The 17,248-nt window shown below is 42.8% G+C and overlaps 2 protein-coding genes across 2 annotated transcripts in view; both read right to left on the bottom strand.

Annotated features, from left to right (window-relative positions):
- Positions 1 to 8,765, bottom strand: part of SECISBP2 (SECIS binding protein 2) — a 39,198-nt gene extending 30,433 nt beyond the window's left edge. Inside the window, exons 1-5 of the mRNA XM_007445621.1 lie at positions 8,730 to 8,765; positions 7,589 to 7,737; positions 2,205 to 2,475; positions 1,856 to 1,979; positions 362 to 591 (exon numbers count right to left, since the gene is read on the bottom strand). Coding sequence (XP_007445683.1) covers positions 362 to 591; positions 1,856 to 1,979; positions 2,205 to 2,475; positions 7,589 to 7,737; positions 8,730 to 8,765 — 810 coding nt within the window. The remainder of the gene's footprint in view (positions 1 to 361; positions 592 to 1,855; positions 1,980 to 2,204; positions 2,476 to 7,588; positions 7,738 to 8,729) is intronic.
- Positions 8,766 to 10,837: 2,072 nt separating this feature from the next.
- On the bottom strand, positions 10,838 to 16,167 carry CKS2 (CDC28 protein kinase regulatory subunit 2). The gene is made up of 3 exons (XM_007445620.1): positions 16,012 to 16,167; positions 12,422 to 12,549; positions 10,838 to 11,163 (listed from the first exon to the last, which is right to left on the bottom strand). The coding sequence occupies exons 1-3, from the start codon at positions 16,068 to 16,070 to the stop codon at positions 11,111 to 11,113; spliced, it is 240 nt and encodes a 79-aa protein (XP_007445682.1). The 5' UTR covers positions 16,071 to 16,167; the 3' UTR covers positions 10,838 to 11,110.
- Between the last annotated feature and the right edge of the window lie 1,081 nt (positions 16,168 to 17,248).

Raw genomic sequence — 17,248 nt, 5'->3', positions numbered from 1 at the left:
CTTTCCCTGTATTGGAAAAAGTGCTACCAGAATGCAATGGTAGAAACAACATTTTCACAATGTGCTGTGGAAGCAGGAACCCATGCTACAATCTTCTCCTCCTGAAACACTGCAATGCTTTCTAGCCACCAGATATGAAGACACTTGCTAAGTGATTCTCTGGAAAGAATAGCCACACCAGGTGTTACAGCCTGACTATAAACAGTTCAAACAACAGAGAAAGGCACCTAAGCGAACTGAGAGGCCCCTCCCACACCAAGATGTGAAGTGTAGTATTTGAAGTGATGTCCTTGCATCACTACCCATCACTGAGGAGAAAGGAAGAAAGAAGGCAACAAAAAGAGCAGGAGGCTTCACTCACCTCTGCTAACACTGCAGCAGGTTTCCCCACTTCTCTTAGAAGAGAAACGTCAGTAGAGGCAGAGCGTAAAGGCCCCCACTTGAGCTGCTTTTGTATCTCTGGTATCTCACTGTTCTCTCGACCCTGCAGTTCAGGAAAATCCAACCTGGTAAATTCAAACTCAGGTTTGGAGGCAGATCCACTTTTTTCAATGATTCTGGATTTCCTGTCTGTTCGTTTATAATAACCATCTGTATTTACAGAATTAAAAGTAGGGGTAAAAATTTAGATGTTGTCTAATGACCTGTACTCACACTTAAATTGCAGAGTAGAAAGTCTATTGCTATTGATGCAACATGTTATTGTCCAAACAGCCTAATTTTTTGTAGTGTTGTTAACCTTCTCTGTAACAGTGGAAAACATAAATGACCATGGGGGCCACCAAGCAGAAAAACGAAAACACACTGCAAATTTTAGGAGTAATTCTAAAATGGATGAAATAGCTACCTGAACCTGACTGTGCAGCTGGGCATTTCAATTATTCTTAATACACACTTTAGAGATGTGTGAGATTAAGGGGACTCTTACAAATTTTCTTTAAATAATAAAATTTCCATGTTTTAGTTTGCTGGAAGAAACTGGAGAGAAACAAGTAAAATTAAACTTATAACCTCTTTCCCATCTTTCTCCTTCAAATGCAAATGAATGATGCTACAGGTTACAATGCCATAAAGCCCCAGCATTTTTTAAATTATTTAATTGTAAGGCTAGAGTTATTACAGTTAACTGTTCAAATTTTCTTTCACATTACCATGTAGCAGATGGTTTATGAGTGAAGTCAACACCAAGAGAAAAAGTTACATATCAAGTAACAATAAATTACACATGTAAATAAAATGACAGACCATTCCCAATAAGTACGCTATTACAAAGGTTTTAAGTTATTATATAAACAGATGATGGCTGTGATCAACGTGCAATAGTAAGTAATTTACACGAAAAAAACAAGACATCACATATAATCACTAACTTTCAGCCAGAGACTGGAACAGCAGTTTTCAAGACCAGAGCAGACATGTCCTCTGCCCCAGGTTTGGTATTGTTTAGGATGGGATTTAAACCACAGCCAACTCTCCCACATATTAAAAAGTGTCCCAACAGAATACCAGAGAAGCTATTTCAGGGATGAACATGATCAAATATAGTACAAGGGATGTGACTGTAATTCACTTTTATTTAACAACTGTCTTGAGGCGGGTGATTATCACCTACTTGCTATGTGACTTTACAGAAGTTCTTGCATAAAACAAGGTAATAACATGTTAAGTACAGGTCATAGAGCCCACACAAACAAGTTCCCTCCCCGGGAGGAAAGGCCCCCAGGATCCCACAGGAAACCTGATGGCCTCAGTTTTTCATGATGAGTAAGCCCCACAAAAATAGTTCAAAGAACAGAGACGTTTCTGGGGGTAGACAAGGTAGGAAGACATAACATACAGAGCATGTAATTTTTACCTGATTTCAAACTATTCTCAGCATGAATGGACATACGAGGTGAACTTTTAACTGATTTTAAATCAGATGATATAGGTCCATCAGTCTTCTTAGTGCCAAACTTCTGCTCATCAGAGGTTTTCTTCTGCAGGAAACATTAAAAAGTAAACATAATTGAAAAGTAACATATTAAAAAGTAACATAAATTCACTATAAAAAAGGCTCAAATTTGCAAATTCATAAGTACAACTCAACCATTTTTTAGAAAGGTTAGACTGTATCAAATTTTAAATATCTCAAAATTTAAATACGTTAAATAACACGCAAGAACTTACCAGTTCTTTATGTTTTAAATGCTAAAGTGATCAACAAAACCAAAACATTTACAGACCTTAAACAGAGCTTTTGTGTCTTGCGGGAGAGGGCACACGTGCTCGTTTCGTGGCTTCACGGTTTGAAAACCTCCGAAACAACTGAGTTGGTTGTAATCATACTGGGAGCCAGGCACTGGGCAAACATTTTGTGACGACTCCAGGGTGTAAGGAGAATAGGCATATGGATGAAGAGGGATCTCAGGAGATAAATACTGAGGTGGAAAAGTTGAAGCTCCAAAAGCCATATCTTCAGCATAGAGTTTCTGTCTAAATAAAACGGGTAAATTTTAGTTGCAGATTTCATACCACAAACCAAGGAGCTTAATATTTTGTAATAAATTTAAACTTTTTACTATTTTTGAGGTCATTTATTCTAGCAATACCTCAAATTAAAAACCAAATAAAACCTCTGAGTACTTCTTTCTTAACCTGCAAAGAAAGATGCTGACCTAGTTCTGTTTTTTTCATTACTTATCTGGAACCTCCATGAAAGGACCCTATTATAAGGAACATTAGAAAAGCCCAAGGATGCTCCAGCAGCTTTCCACTCTCATGCTGTCAAATATTTGGGAAAGCCTCTCTCAGCAACCCTGGCCAAAAAAGCCATCCAGACCATTCTCTCAGTAGAGAGAGTTTTTTACTGCCCATCCAACCTCTACCCCGACAACCTGCAGGGCCTGCCTCCTGAGGCCCCAGGTGCCCGCAGACAGCCTGCCCAGCCCCTTCCCTGCTCCAAGCCCACTGCCACATCCTGTGCTCTACTGACTCTTGGGGCTGGAGTTGCAATGGGGACACTATGCACAAGGTGGTCCAGGAACTACACACGCTGCTAACAAGATGGAACCATCTGTGAACTCTGCTACTGCCTCAACTTTCTCAAGCTACTAGGCTAAACTGAAATATAATTTAACATTGATTTTTTTTTTTTAGCAAATTTGGTATACGGCCAGAGGTTTCAACCATTTTGCAATGAAAGTTGATACAATGACAAAATGCTAAGCAGCTGAGTTAAATACAAATCACTATCTTCTCATCCCTACAAATAAGCACTAGCAGATGTTTCTGTGACTTTCCAGAGCTCCAAATTATCTTGTAGCAAATCAATGAAATCCCAAAGTGTACTGGTCCACTGAAAGGCAGGAAGAGCCAAAGCTAATGATGAGACATCCCATATGATCTTCCAACTGTTCAACTGTCAGGAGATATGGGCGTAGGCACCACTTACTAGAAGTCGTGTTTCTACTCTGCTGCAAGTAAGAGTCTGCACTGAGGAAGGAAAGGAGTCGCTAATCTACAGGCTAGACCTGTTAACACACTGATGAGACTGTTCACTGCTTTCGCTTCCACGCAGCACTGAACTGCCTGGAATCACTGTCTATTAATTCATGACATTTTATAATAAGTTTAAATCTTGTAAGATCTTTTTCTTGTAAGCAGTTGATTCTAGTAATGAAATATTCCTGATTAAAACTCCAACGAACCCCTTAACTGACCATTTTCTGCCCCACAGAACACCTGGCCTAGTGCTGCTATTTGCTGAGAAGAGAAAGATTCAAAGCTTCATCCTGCTCCCCAGATGCTAACCCTAGATGTGAATCTCTGTTTTATTTTGTTTGATGCTCAGAAAATCTAATGGAGGGCAGATGAAGGTGAAGAACCTGTTCTCCACAAAAGAAGATAGGCAAAGAAGATGGGCTGATAGCAAAAAAAAAAAAAAAAAAAAGTTAAAATGACTAGCCCAAGTCCAAAAAATGGATAAATGAACAAACCAATGAAATTCAGGTAAAGAAGGAAAGGGAGGTGGGAGGAGGCAGGATCCAGTAGTGGTTTTGAAGGCTGTTGTCACCCAGAAAATTTTTCTCCTGTGAATCAGGAGACCTCGGTTTGGGTCACAATTTGGTTTCCCCCTTTGGACAAGTCACTTGGGTTTCTATCCCCTCACTGATCCTTCTTCCTCTGGAAAGTTGATATTTTTCCTTTCCATCCCAGGTAAATATAGTTACATGCAGAGAGCAATATACAACACAAAACTTCAAAGAGATAACCCACAGCATCTGCGGATGGGGCTTCAAATGGCTTGTCTCTAAAGTTCCAGTTGCCACGAATCACTCAGACGGCCCTTAACCACAGTAACACACGTCCTCTATGCCCCACCGTCTCACCTGCCCCCCTCCTTTTGCTATTAGCAGCCCCTAACCACCCCTGCTAATCTCTCAGTTTCACTTCCCCTTACCCCATCACTACCGACGACCACCAAGTCTCCCAGGACCCTCCTTCCTGCCAAGCTCAGTAGCCTCTATTGCATGGTGTCTACTTCTATCACATCACTTGAAAAGCTCCACTAGCCTGCACTTGGCAGCCTCTGCCCTCTCCTTGCTCTCACCCATTTTCCAAAGGTTCCTCCATGGCGTGGCCTCCTACACTCTCCCTATCTCATCTGGCAGACTCACTCTGAGTCAGAATTTCTCCTCGTTCTGCTCAGGACTTCACTTACATACTTAAATTCCAACACTTTCACCACCTCCAGGCCTCTATCTCCAACTTACAGGTCATTTCCACTTAATAGTTAGTTCACTTTTCCCCCATCTGGCACATATAGTTCCAAAACATAACAACTGGTCCCCAAACCAGCCCCACTGCCAACTTATGCTCTCACGAATAATCCCAAATCTTTCCATGTATTCAACTGGAAACTGCTATAGCATCTTTTCCACCCTTTCCTCTTGCAGCAGGTCTCCAGGTATTTTCTTCTCTATTTCCAGTGCCTAGAACCCAATCAAAACCTTCAAGCCCCTTTCCCTTAAGTTGAGCCAGAAACCAGAAGTGATTATCATGACCCCAACCAAAACACCCCCAAGAGCTCTCTATTTCCTACCCAACAAACCTAACTTTTCAGCTGTACCATGTAGGCCAATAGACTAGTGGCTTCCCCCTAACAATAGGGCCATACTCCTCTACTGTCTCCCAAACATATCTTGCATCTGGTCCCCTCTAACCAGGCCAGGACCTGTCAGGAATCCAGTCACTCCTCCACCCACCCACCTGACATGAGCCACACTCTGTGGAGAACTGCTAATTCTCATAGATGAGAGGTTTAACTTAAAAGCATCCATTGACACTGTGATTTTTACAGTATACTACAAGATACTGAAAAAGCTCAACTTTACCGACAGCAATAGCAGCTTTGGGGAATACAATGAACTCAGGTCAGAAGAACTGAATGCTAATTCTGGTCCTGGTGCTACGTCTCTGAGGAACTTTGGACAAGCATTTCTACTCTCAGTTTCTCCTGTGTAAAATAACACTACACCTCCCTGCCAACCTCATGGATTGTGGCAAGCATGAAAGAAATGAACATATTCAGTAATTCCCAAACAAAACACACATGTCCTCATGCATGTGTTACACAGGATTTGTCACAAAGCAGGTACTATGACATTCAACAAAGCCATCGTCCAGGGAGGATGACTGGGAACAGAGAACTTACTTTGTTTGCATAACCTCTATTTGTTCATTACACCAGTAAATACTACTTCCCAAACATGGCCAATTCTATATACCAGAATACTTCTATTGATATTTGTCTTGTCTATAACATAAACCTGGAGGAGATTGGTAGTTCGTGTTCTTCCATCTCCACCAGTTCAAATCTATATATAAGACAAAAACAGGAGCATAGCTCATGAGACAGTCTTTCCCCGCTTAGGAACTCGTGCTTTTCCATATAATAGCCTTTCACTAATGAACTCCAAATGAATAAATGAAGTCCCTTGGCAAGCACTGCTAGAGGTACTAAAGATGGATATTCTGTAAAAGGTCACTCCTTTAAGGACATACAGAATTAGGTTGCTATACTGGAATAAGTAGGAAAAAGGACATATGTTTGTTAAAAAAAGTCTACTCCTTTTTTCAAGGCAGCAAGAGATCTCCATTTAAACAAAATCTGACTATAGCAATGCAAGTCTTAACTTATATTAGAACTGACTAGATAATCACTTCTCTATTGTGTAAAGTCTCACCATTTCATCCCCACTTTAAAGGCATTCATTCTTTCTCAACTTGCCCTTTGGTTTCATGCCTCCTTTGTCTTTGTTTTCTTGCCAGGCAGGAATACTGTCAGTAAACCTTTTCAGTGGTTATAAACAATTTAAAAAAAAAAAAATCAAAGCTATAAAGGGATAAGGGGTTAAGAAACATAATTTTAAAATTCAGCATTTAGCATCCTTGAGCCTCTGATTAGTCTCAATTCATGTTATTGCCAGAATGCTGCTTTAGCTATACAAATATTTTCCACCTTTATTTTGGGTCACTAGAATTTCACCCAGCAGATGACTTAAGAGTTCTTGTCACTGAGTGCGATACATCTTGTATTTTATTATGTGAGCCACTCAAGGTAGGAAATGACTCAAAAGAGACCCATGCCAACCTCCCTTTTACAAAGGATGAAATTACAATGGAAAACTTGGTATTCCTACCAAAGACCTTCAGCACATTCAGGCAGGACTTCAACTTTTGTCAAAAAATATAACTTTCCTATTTCCTAAATACACCAGACAACCCAATGATTTTCCTATTCATTCCAACTTTCATTCTTGTGAATAGAGTTCTAGAATTTGTATGAAGTATAAACTACTTTCAATTACGCAATGTAGGTATGGGGAAAAAAAGGAAACAAGTCTGACCCAACAAAGGAACATAAAGACAAGGATTTTTACATAAGCATAAAGGTGATTCATGCCTTAAAAATAAACCTACAAGTAATCCACACAATTATGTGCAAGGCTTAACATTTATTTTTCTAAATTCAGCTAATAAATGAAACCATTTTGTAAACACCTAGAGAATAAATCCTGAGAAGGGAAAAGAACATTTAAAGGACAATATAAGCCTTCTTTCAACTCAAATCTAGAAGAATTTATAACCAAAATTTGTAGAATCCATCTCCATAGGACACGTATAAAGCAAAACAGATAAAAGCAAAACCCACTCATTCCTCATGTTTATTTGGGCGTGTCTTTGCCCTATTTCCTCTCACCCACTCATTCCTGCCATTTCGTCTCCCATTAGATACATGATACACTTATAAACTGTATGCACAAATGAACTGCATTTCCCACTAATAAATGCAATGCTGTCTCCACTTTCTGTGCCAAAAATAATCAAATGAATATGGAGAAAAAAAGGAGAGCTGGAGCTTCAGTTTTTGGTGTGGGACAGTTAACTTGTGCTACTGGCTCAGACGCTTCTTGGCTGAGGAGCATCTTCTCCAGTTGCTCTGAAAACGTTAATGTGTTAGCTGCAGCATATTTCAAGTCTAATCACCATTAAAGTCAAGCAACAAAGTCCCCAGGTAAGGCAAGACATTCAGAAGGATACATACTCAGGCACTGCTAGTTCCTGGACACATGGATAGTATGTCGTGGCTGCACAGCTGGGAAAAACGCGTGCTTCTGAAGACTCTGACCATGCCACACTGAGCCCAGCAAATTTAGGGACAAATGGTTTGACATCTGCTGACAACTTGATGCCCTGAGGAAAAAAAGGGGGTTTTGGCTACCTTCTGAGATCAACCAAGTTGGGGGGGGGGGAGGGAGAATCCCTCCCTTCTCGAAGCCCCAGAAATGCTAATGCTGTTGTCCAAATACTTCTGCCTAGCAAGAACAAGAATTTGTTTGCTAACAACTTCTCCGCACTTTTTCACTAGAAAAAAATCTACCAAATATTAAAAATGAAAAATAAGGACAACCAATTAAAGTGAGAGTAAAAGTCAACCCAGACTGTATAGTTAGAACCACAAGTGACAACGTTTCCTTAGCTTTAACGTAGAATACGGTAGTTTACCTCTCTCGGCTGAGTTAGGGACAATCAAGACTGTCAAACTTAACTGTAGCGCTCAAAACACACTGCGGAAATTTATTTCTATTGAATTTCCCAAAGAACTTAAAACTGTTGCTTTTCACTCAGCGAAGCACTAAAAGTTGTTTTGTTGAAACGCAAAAGTAAGCGTTGCTAGAAAATCTTTCTATCGCCATAAGCCCTTGGAATACGAATATAAAAAAATTTGTTGGGCTTTTTTCTTTCAGTTTTTACATCTGTATTGAGAGATTTACTTCCATTAACAACTTATAATCATGGTTTTTAATTTGTGTGAAAGCCGATTTATGCGATTGCCAGGGCTCCTTCTAGAGGTACTCTGAGCACGTCGAGCAGACTTCCGCTTCAGAAAACGTTACTAACAAGATGCTTTATACACTCCGCTCCCAATCAGCAGTGCGGTGAGCCGGCACGGTAGCGCAACCCCTCCGCAGCCTCGGGAGGAGAGGCGGTTTCCCGTCGACAGCGTCCTTTCTCACCGCGTTTAACGGCGGGCCGTGTGGGCGCGACCGGGGGCTGGGGACCGCAGACGCCCACCCCGACGCCCCCGGCCCTGTCCCCAACCAGCCTCCGGGTCACGCTAATCCAGCTCCTACCCCGTCCGCGCAAGACCATCATTTTGGGGCGCCCAGGGCCGCCATCCTCACCTCTCCCGCGGACTCCCGCGGTCCCTCCGACGCCATGGCGGGTGGCTAGGAAGAGGACTGGCCAGTTAGGCCAGTAGCCCGACGGCAGGCGGAACGGAAGCGCAACGCTCCTCCTCTCGGCTTTTCCACCTTTGGAGCGAACTCTAGGAACTGCGTCACAAAAACGCGCCCCGGCCCCGCCCTGCTTCCGGCCGGAAGTGTGAGCAGTGACGGCTTTGGGCCTGCGCAAGGTGCCTGGTGGGGTGACCCTCTGGGCCGCTAAAGCCAGGCGCGTGCCGAGTGTGGAGTTATAGGAAACTGTCTCCGCAAAGACAGCGGACAACCCCCGGAATGCGGTCGGCCAGGCCTGGACGAGGTAACGGTGCACAGGGTGGCGGGCACCTGGAGCGGAGCAGGGGTCTGTGTGGAGGCTGGGGACTTAAGGGAACCGCATACCCTGTAGTCCTACGAAGGGAGAAAGCCAACGAGATTTGGCGTCTTAAATTTCCAGGAACCTAAAGCAGTTTGGAAGTAACCGCGGAAAAGAATTTCAAAACTGCTCAGTTCAACAGACAGCTATTGACCACTAGGGAATGTGCTGGGAAAGGTAGAGATGGAAAAGTAGGGTGGAAGTAAGCAGTCTCCAGGGCAGGAAGTGGGAGACACGGAGTGAGGAAGTGGGGAGGGAGGGACGGTGCAGAGGCAAGAACTCTTGCTTACTTTGTGAAGAGTGCAAGCTGTTTGACCGATAGCGGTTAATTAGGTTGAAAATCTTAAACTGGAGACTGATTGTAGGTTTCCTCTGTTGAGTGACTACCAGGTATTTCAAGCAGTAAATGCAGGCAGCTCCAGCTCATCTCCTGGTGTCCTTCTGTGCAGATCCCACAGGGCGATTAAACACTTAGACACACCCAAACCTCCAGAGTGGGGAAAGGTTGAGCATTATGCAGTAGACTGGTCTGTACTAAATACAGTAGTTTAATGATACTGGCATCCTTCTGTTGTCCTAACCTGGGACCTCTAGCCAATGGGTGGGTCCCTGGGGATGGAATAAGTTCTAGGCTCCTGCCCATCACCACCTTCAGTGTTTATTTTGCTCATTGTGTAAAGGCACCACCCTTTTCTAAAGAGAGGGGCATAAAGGACCACCACACTGGGGTCTGGGGTCTTATGCTTACTGGCAGCTCACCTAAAAGGTTTCTCCAGCATAAAGCAATGAAGATAAAAAACCTCTGTTTGTATTCACTCTAAAATATTTTCCTAGCAGCTAAAAAAGCAATTTAACAGACACAAGATGCACACCGAAGGAAGGAAGGGTGCTTTCGAAGTTTTTAAAATGCTGATATTTTATAGAAAACTGTATCCCCATTTGGCACATTGGGAAAGAGAAATGGGGTTAAATGGTTTCTCCCAAGGTAACTAGGTGTGGCAGTATTTACATAAGTGGAAGTAGCCCAGAGTATAAAGTTGGGTTGCTTTTTGTTCAGTTGGAGATTCTAGACAATTCTTTAGGAATTAAATTAATGACAGAGCCATAAAGTCTACCTTGGGTCTATTAAACTTATCCCTAGTTCTTAGTGTCTTCATAAGTGAATTTAAATGGTACCCCCTCAGGATTTCCCTGGTGGCGCACTGGTTGGGAATCCGCCTGACAATGCAGGGGACAAGGGTTCGATACCTGGTCCGGGAAGATTCCACATACCACGGAGCAGCTGAGCCCATACGCCACAACTACTGAGCCTGTGCTCTAGAGCCTGTGTGCCGCAACTACTGAGCCCACGTGCTACAACTACTGAAGCCCACACGCCTATAGCCCATGCTGCACAACAAGAAGCCACTGCAATGAGAAGCCCACATACTGCAACGAAGAGTAGCCCCACCTGCCACAACTAGAGAAAGCCCATGCGCAGTAACAAAGACCCAACACAGCCAAAAATTAAAAATAAGTAAATTAAAAAATGGTACCCTCAATCACACCAAGCTAATGGGTTTAAACCCACCTAACATTTTATTTCTATAAAGTGAATTTATTTCCTCAGGACTAAAATTATAAAACTGAAATCATCCAACATCCTCAATAGTCACAAATTAACCTTAAGAAAACAAACCTCAGTAACTTCAAACAGTGATAAATGCAACATACAAACTTTATTTAACAAAAGAAACAGGTAAAGTCAAACAGGCACTTACATTAAAAGAAAAACTGACTAGAAATTTTAAACACCTTACAGTAACCTACTTGTAGTTGCACTTAACTGAGCTTTGTTGCTGTGAAGAATACAGCTCATGCACAGGAATGGATGAACACTTTGTACATTTTTCAAGTATTCACTGAATACTACCTTATATACACATATACATTAAATTTGAAAAAGATTTAATTGATGATCCCCAGATATACTTCATTTTTGTTGATCTTTTGGAAGAGGTCGTCTAAAGAGAAGAATGTGTGGTTCTGTAGAAAGAAAATGTTTTATATTATTTTAATATTATATGGTTAATTTTCATTCATTCAACATAAATTCAGATTTTCAGTTGAACCAAAATAAAGTAAAATAAATCTATGGTCAGTTAATGTTACTTATTGAGGTATCTGAAATAAATTTTGCTCCATGTCACTGTAAACAGTAAACAGAAGAAAACAACAGAACAATGAATATTCCCCCAGTTTTTACACACCCTAGAGAAAAGGGCTGTTAAGTAAAGATGCTATTTGAGAAGGAGAATGGTTTCTATCTTTAGAATCTCAATTCCAGTGAAAAGAAAAAGGTCTTCTCTCGTTTGGAAAAAACACTTAACACCTCATTCAAAAAATGCAGGTCCTAGGGGCCCATCCCTGTAGATTGTTTTGGCAGGTGGAGGACTGACTATGAACCTATAGGTAAGGTCCTCAGTTGCATTGTATTATCTGGAGAAACACCTTTTTAATATAATTATATGCTCCAATCCCAAGAAAGTTACAAGTCTTAAGAGTTTTTGCTGCTGCTGCTGCTTTCAACAAAAGCAGAAAGCAAGATAGCTTTAGTTTCACCTAATTCAGCTTCTAAGACTTCAAATTTTGTTCAAAGCAGTATAAGTCCTTTAGTTAGATTTACTGATAACCCAAAAACACAATTTAACACCACAAAGTTTCTTAGTCTGGTTTACTAATAATTACTAACAGTAATCTGGAAAACTCTCTGATAAATACGCAATAGCATAAGCACTCAAGTATAACACAGGCAGCACATTTGAGTTCACTAGCTCTGCTATCTCATTTCATCTTAATGTGGTAGATACTAATTGTCTAAAGGAAAAAACAAATCACTTCAAATTGCATCAATTTCTATAAACAGAACTTCAGGACACTCAGTTCCTTACATTAAGTTCTTAGTTTTCAAAGAGGAGATACCAGAATTCTAAATATATTTATGGCAAAATACTTCAAGATACTACTAGCAATGACACGCATTTTAAAATAAAACAATATCCTTTTCTTTTTTCTTAACTAAATAGGTTATTTTTGCAGTTTAGAAGAATGCATTATTTTCACTCATGGTATTTTATTTACTATAAAATTGGAACCGTCTCTAGGGAGGTATCAGTCATTCAGAAATAGTCAAGCTTATCAGAGTTACTTTGGGATACCACTGAAATGTCAATATTACTAAAAAATTTTTTAACAACCACTACTGTTTTAATTCAATTAGTGCTTCCCTAATAGCAAAACTTACCTGGCTCATGAATCATGTAATGAACCCAGCCTAGACTCTGTTGGACACCAAGTCTCCTCCACTCCTCTTCAGACATCAGATGGGTTTTGGGTACTTGTTTGGAAAGTTCTCTGGGTAACATGACATGCCTGTTAAAAAATACAGCGAAATATTAGTGCTCTAAGTGAATATGCCTTTCCTACAATTATGGTCACGTTATACATGCATCTTTAGATACTTAAAATTTGAGTTCTCTGCCCTTAAAGTTCTTTAAAGCAACCCTGTTACGTTACCATTAGCATCAATCTTAAAGACTACTCTCTACTACCTTTAATTCTGATCTTGATGGGCTGTGTTCAAATTAGAGATTAGAATATGCAGTCCAAAAGTAGAAGGCATTTTATTTATGATTAACTTTTTTCCCTAATAGAGACTGCTTGCTAATTGTCTCAATCTTCTTCAGGAATAGAACCTCAAAAACTAAGTGGGACACATGGTTATCCAAGACATCCCAGCCTCCCCTGCAGCTACCTCTGGTCACATGTGACTAAATCCTGCCCAACGGGATATAAGCAGAAATTATGCAACTTATGGAAAGTATCCTCGAAAGAAAAGAACATGCCCAATTCTCTTTTTTCTCCTTCCTGTTAGTTATGAAGCAGATTGATATGATCAGGGAGCTAGAGAAGCCATCTAAGACCACAGAAGTGATTATAAATTAAGAATGGTCCCTGATTTTAAGAAGTGTCATACTAGCCCCAGGTAGCAGGGGTGGGGGAATCTAGCTTGTTACAGTTAACCTGGGTTTCCTATTACTCTATAGATCTGTAGTAGACACAAGTCCTTGTACATAACTCCAGAAGTTGCTTTATACTTTGTTCAAAATTAAAAGCAAAAAACACTAAATGCACATATACATGTACCTGCTACCTAAAACAGACGTTCAGTTTTCCAATAAGTTACTGGCCTATATCCAAAACTTTAATCAATTTTTAAAGAAGGGATGCAATATTCTTCAATGTCAAACCGTCAAAAATAGGTACAATTAGAGCTTTGAAAAATTCTTAGAAAACAATATGCACCCCCACCGACTTCTTATTTAATTACAATTGAAAGGATCTTTATAAAAATCAAAATTCCCAGGCTCATTTTTAATCACTTCCAGCAGCAGTAGTTTTATACTGTCATCCATTACCACCAACCAAATTTTTTGACAAGTATTAGATATATGCCTGCAAATTTGTTGGCTGGGGTGTAAGAAGGAGCAGTCTGGTCACAGGAAAACTGAACCCATAACCCATAATAAGCACTAAACTGTCATCAACTTAAGTTCTAGTCTGCGAGTGGTTGGTTAAGTACCAGTTTCCTATAATTTGCATAACAAAATCAAGCCTTAGAACTATTGTGTTATGTTGCTTGCTGGCCACAAGGCCAAGTCAAATTATGCTTACTCTCATAGTTGGTAAAAATTTTACCAATTCCAGTGAACTACATCATGATTCTTAGCAATACTTACCAGCTAGCTCATTGACTCCTGAAATACTGCTTTAACATCTACTTTTAAGGCTCTGCAAATAACCTGTTACTTATTTCTGTCTTCTACATAATTGTTGATTAGTCTCAAGAGAAATGTAAAATGCAAACTAGCTTTTGTACTCATATGTATGCCGTACAAAATGTTCCAATTTATGTCTAGATATAAGTCATATACCCTTCCTTCTCCATAAACCATGGAGACAGGCTAACTTCATCAGGATTTGATTACAAGGGAGAATGTGTAAGTAGCTTCAAACTCAGATGGGAAGTCTACCTGTATTTTTTTCTGCATGGATATAACTCCTCTATGTATTTCTAACTACATGTAAGGAGAATTGTTTCCAAAAATCTAACATTTATTTTAGTACCAAGGGCTTATCATGGAGGGTGAAGAGGGGGTAAAAAAAAAGGCCATAACAGTACAAACAACAAAGCAGCTACTAAGATAACACTGCAAGATACAATTAAATTTCCCTTCTCTGGACATTATTGTCCTGTTTGATAAAGGCAAGTGGCTTGGTCAAGAAAGACCAGGTTTAATTAATATTGGATTAGATATTAATTAGATTAATACTGGATTAGATAGTAATTAGATTAAAATTGGATTAGAATATACCATTTCAGATATGACAGGATTTTCTTCTATTCATTACTACACATAAACCACTTAGTCTACTAGGCTAAAATCTTGATAGCATAGACTAGTTTACTTCGTGCTCATCAATGATTATGCTAGTATACTGAAACTAGAAAATGGAACTACTGCCAGGAAAAGTTCTGAAAAGTACTACTCAGAGCCAGACATGTTTCACAATATTTTCCCAGATTTTTAGAAAGATTGTGGTTTACATTCTGTGGATAACCCCTGCTGGACAATGCAGGTATTACTAACCTGCAAAGCTGCCCAGAGAAATCCTCCGTTTTTCTCCAGAGAAAGATTTACAAGATATTAAGAAATAATTACAAGGGGAGGGAAAAAAGAGGCCACCCACTGTTATATCCTTTCTAACTCAAATAGCATTCTTGGAACTCTAACGTAAAAGGATAGGAGGCAGAAAATAAGGTCACTATTTGGCCCCTCCTACAAGTTGGTAGTTTCCCAGAATGCAGCGTCCTAGTCACCACCCAAGAGAACTGGGTGGCGCTGGTCTTTGAAGCCACACCCCAGCTAAGTCTCCTGCATATATTAAAGCTAATGTTAAGTGTTTCTTCCCTCACACAATCCAATTTGCTCATCTTACACATTTAGCAACTATGCTCTAGTGCATCACATATTGATGCAGAAACCAGAAATCCCTCAAAGCCAAAAATTTTGCCGATACACACTAGCAGAAAAAAATGCCCCAAATCCATTCGAGTTCTCAATTTTGTCTCAAAAGGAAGCCCGTTTAATAATAACCCAAGAGGGTTAACACGCACCAGCCCCTGCCGAAGTCGCTATACCCAAGACACATTTCGAATCCCAAGGAAGCTCATCTTAGGGGGACTCCCCCACAAGCTACTTTTTAGGGCCATTAACTTCAAATGAGAGATAAGAGAAGTGTTTCTCTGGCGACGTTACCTGAGCAAAATTACCCTTCCGACAGCCCTTCGCCCGCTGTGACTGGGAGGGGGACGTTTGCCCAAATGCGAACTAGGCCTAAGTTCTTAGGAACCGCTACGATTCGGGCTCTCGACGCTGCACTTCAGTTACGCCGGGTCCGCTTAGGCCCTCGGCTCCTACCCCTTAAGGCAGCAATTCTGCACCAGAAGCGGCCCCCCCTCCGCCCCAGCCACGTCCTTCTCACAGACAGGAACAAAGGGCGGAAGCCGGCCGGGCCGGCCCGCCAGGCGAGGAGAAGCGCAAGCTCCCGCCTGGGCGGCCCGACCCCGACACAACTGTGACTCCCAGCCGGCCCCCGGGCTCGACCCTGACCCTACCTTCGGCCCGCGGCCCCGAGCTCCGACCCAAACCTCCGCCCGACGCGCTTCGACCCCGATTCCTGGTCCTGGACCCTGGTACCATCCCCCCGGCCCGAGTTCCAGCTCAGGCTCGGCCGGGGCCGCGGCTGAGTTAGGCCGTCCGGTCCGCTCACCGGTACTCGTAGTGCTCATCGAAGTACTTGTCCGAGTAGTAGATCTGCTTATGGGCCATCCTGCGGGAGGGCAGTGGGCAGCACGGGACTGGAGCGACGAGGCGCGAAGAACGGGCACAGGCGAGCGACACGCCCTCGCCAAATGAAGGCAACGACTCGACTGAGACCAACCGACCGTAAGCCAAACGAGTCCGGTTTGAATCCGACAGCCCGCCGCTGATTGGACAATGGTGTTGACCAATCACCTTCCACGCGCTCTGCGGATAGGCCGGGACCGGCTCCCAGCCTATCGTCGCGCCCCTCCGCGGCGTTGGCACCCAAGATAAGCCAATCAGAGGCCTGTTGCGAGGTCGGCCTAGGAAAGAGGTGGATGATTGGCGTGGCGTGAGGGCGGGGAGCTCCCTGACGAAAAGGGGAGCGGCGAGGGAAGGGCGGAGCCGGGACGTTATGGGCCGTAGAGCGCGTGCGCAGGGGTTTAGAAAGTTCCAGGTCCGCGGAGCCGTTGGGGCAGCGAGCCTGCGGGAGGGGTAAGGCATCGCGGGGTTTGACGAGGGCGGGGGGTGGGGGCTGCCCGACGAACGGCAGTCTGCGCGCAGGCGCACCTTCGCCAGACCCGGCTCCGTGTCTTAAGTCGGTGGGAGGTGAGGAAAGACAGCCCGTGGTCCTAGACTGTGGGGAACCCAGGCGTGGGAAGCGTGAGGGGAGGAGTATCACAGCGGGCGCCCAAGGCCGGTTTATGGGAGTAAGGACGCCGAGAAGCAGAAGTTGTGCCCAGACATGAGGAAGACGTCCAGATGTCTCACCGCGGCGATGCGCGCCGCCAGGATGAGTGGGACTTCGGAACTTCGCCACGGAGTGCTGCGTAGGTGGCGGTGGGGCCATGGCCCAGAGACCGATGTTAGGTGAAAACTGTATTCCCTTGCCGTTTGCGCACTCCGACAACTCTGTAGATATGCGTGTGTGCGTGCATATGGGAAAATAAAAAGATTACTAAAATAATGATGTTTAGTAGAGGACAGTGGGATTAAAAGTGGTTAGCAAAAATTCCTTTGGGGCCTTCCCTGGTGGCGCAGTGGTTGAGAGTCCGCCTACCGATGCAGGGGACACGGGTTCGTGCCCCGGTCCGGGAAGATCTCACATGCCTCGGAGCGGCTGGCCTCGTGAGCCATGGCCGCTGAGCCTGCGCGTCCGGAGCCTGTGCTCCGCAACGGGAGAGGCCACAACGGTGAGAGGCCCG

This window comes from Lipotes vexillifer, unplaced genomic scaffold, assembly GCF_000442215.2.
Source record: "Lipotes vexillifer unplaced genomic scaffold, Lipotes_vexillifer_v1.1 scaffold72, whole genome shotgun sequence".
Taxonomy (NCBI): Eukaryota; Metazoa; Chordata; class Mammalia; order Artiodactyla; family Lipotidae; genus Lipotes; species Lipotes vexillifer.
Note: the sequence above shows the minus strand (reverse complement) of the source record. Positions and strands in the feature narration are given on the sequence as shown.

Coding starts and splice junctions, on each gene's coding strand:
- CKS2 (XM_007445620.1), bottom strand. CDS start 16,070: ATGGCCCATAAGCAGATCTACTACTCGGACAAGTACTTCGATGAGCAC. Junction 12,550..16,011: donor GATGAGCACTACGAGTACCG/GTGAGCGGACCG, acceptor ATTTTTTAACAG/GCATGTCATGTTACCCAGAG. Junction 11,164..12,421: donor TTACATGATTCATGAGCCAG/GTAAGTTTTGCT, acceptor TTCTTTCTACAG/AACCACACATTCTTCTCTTT.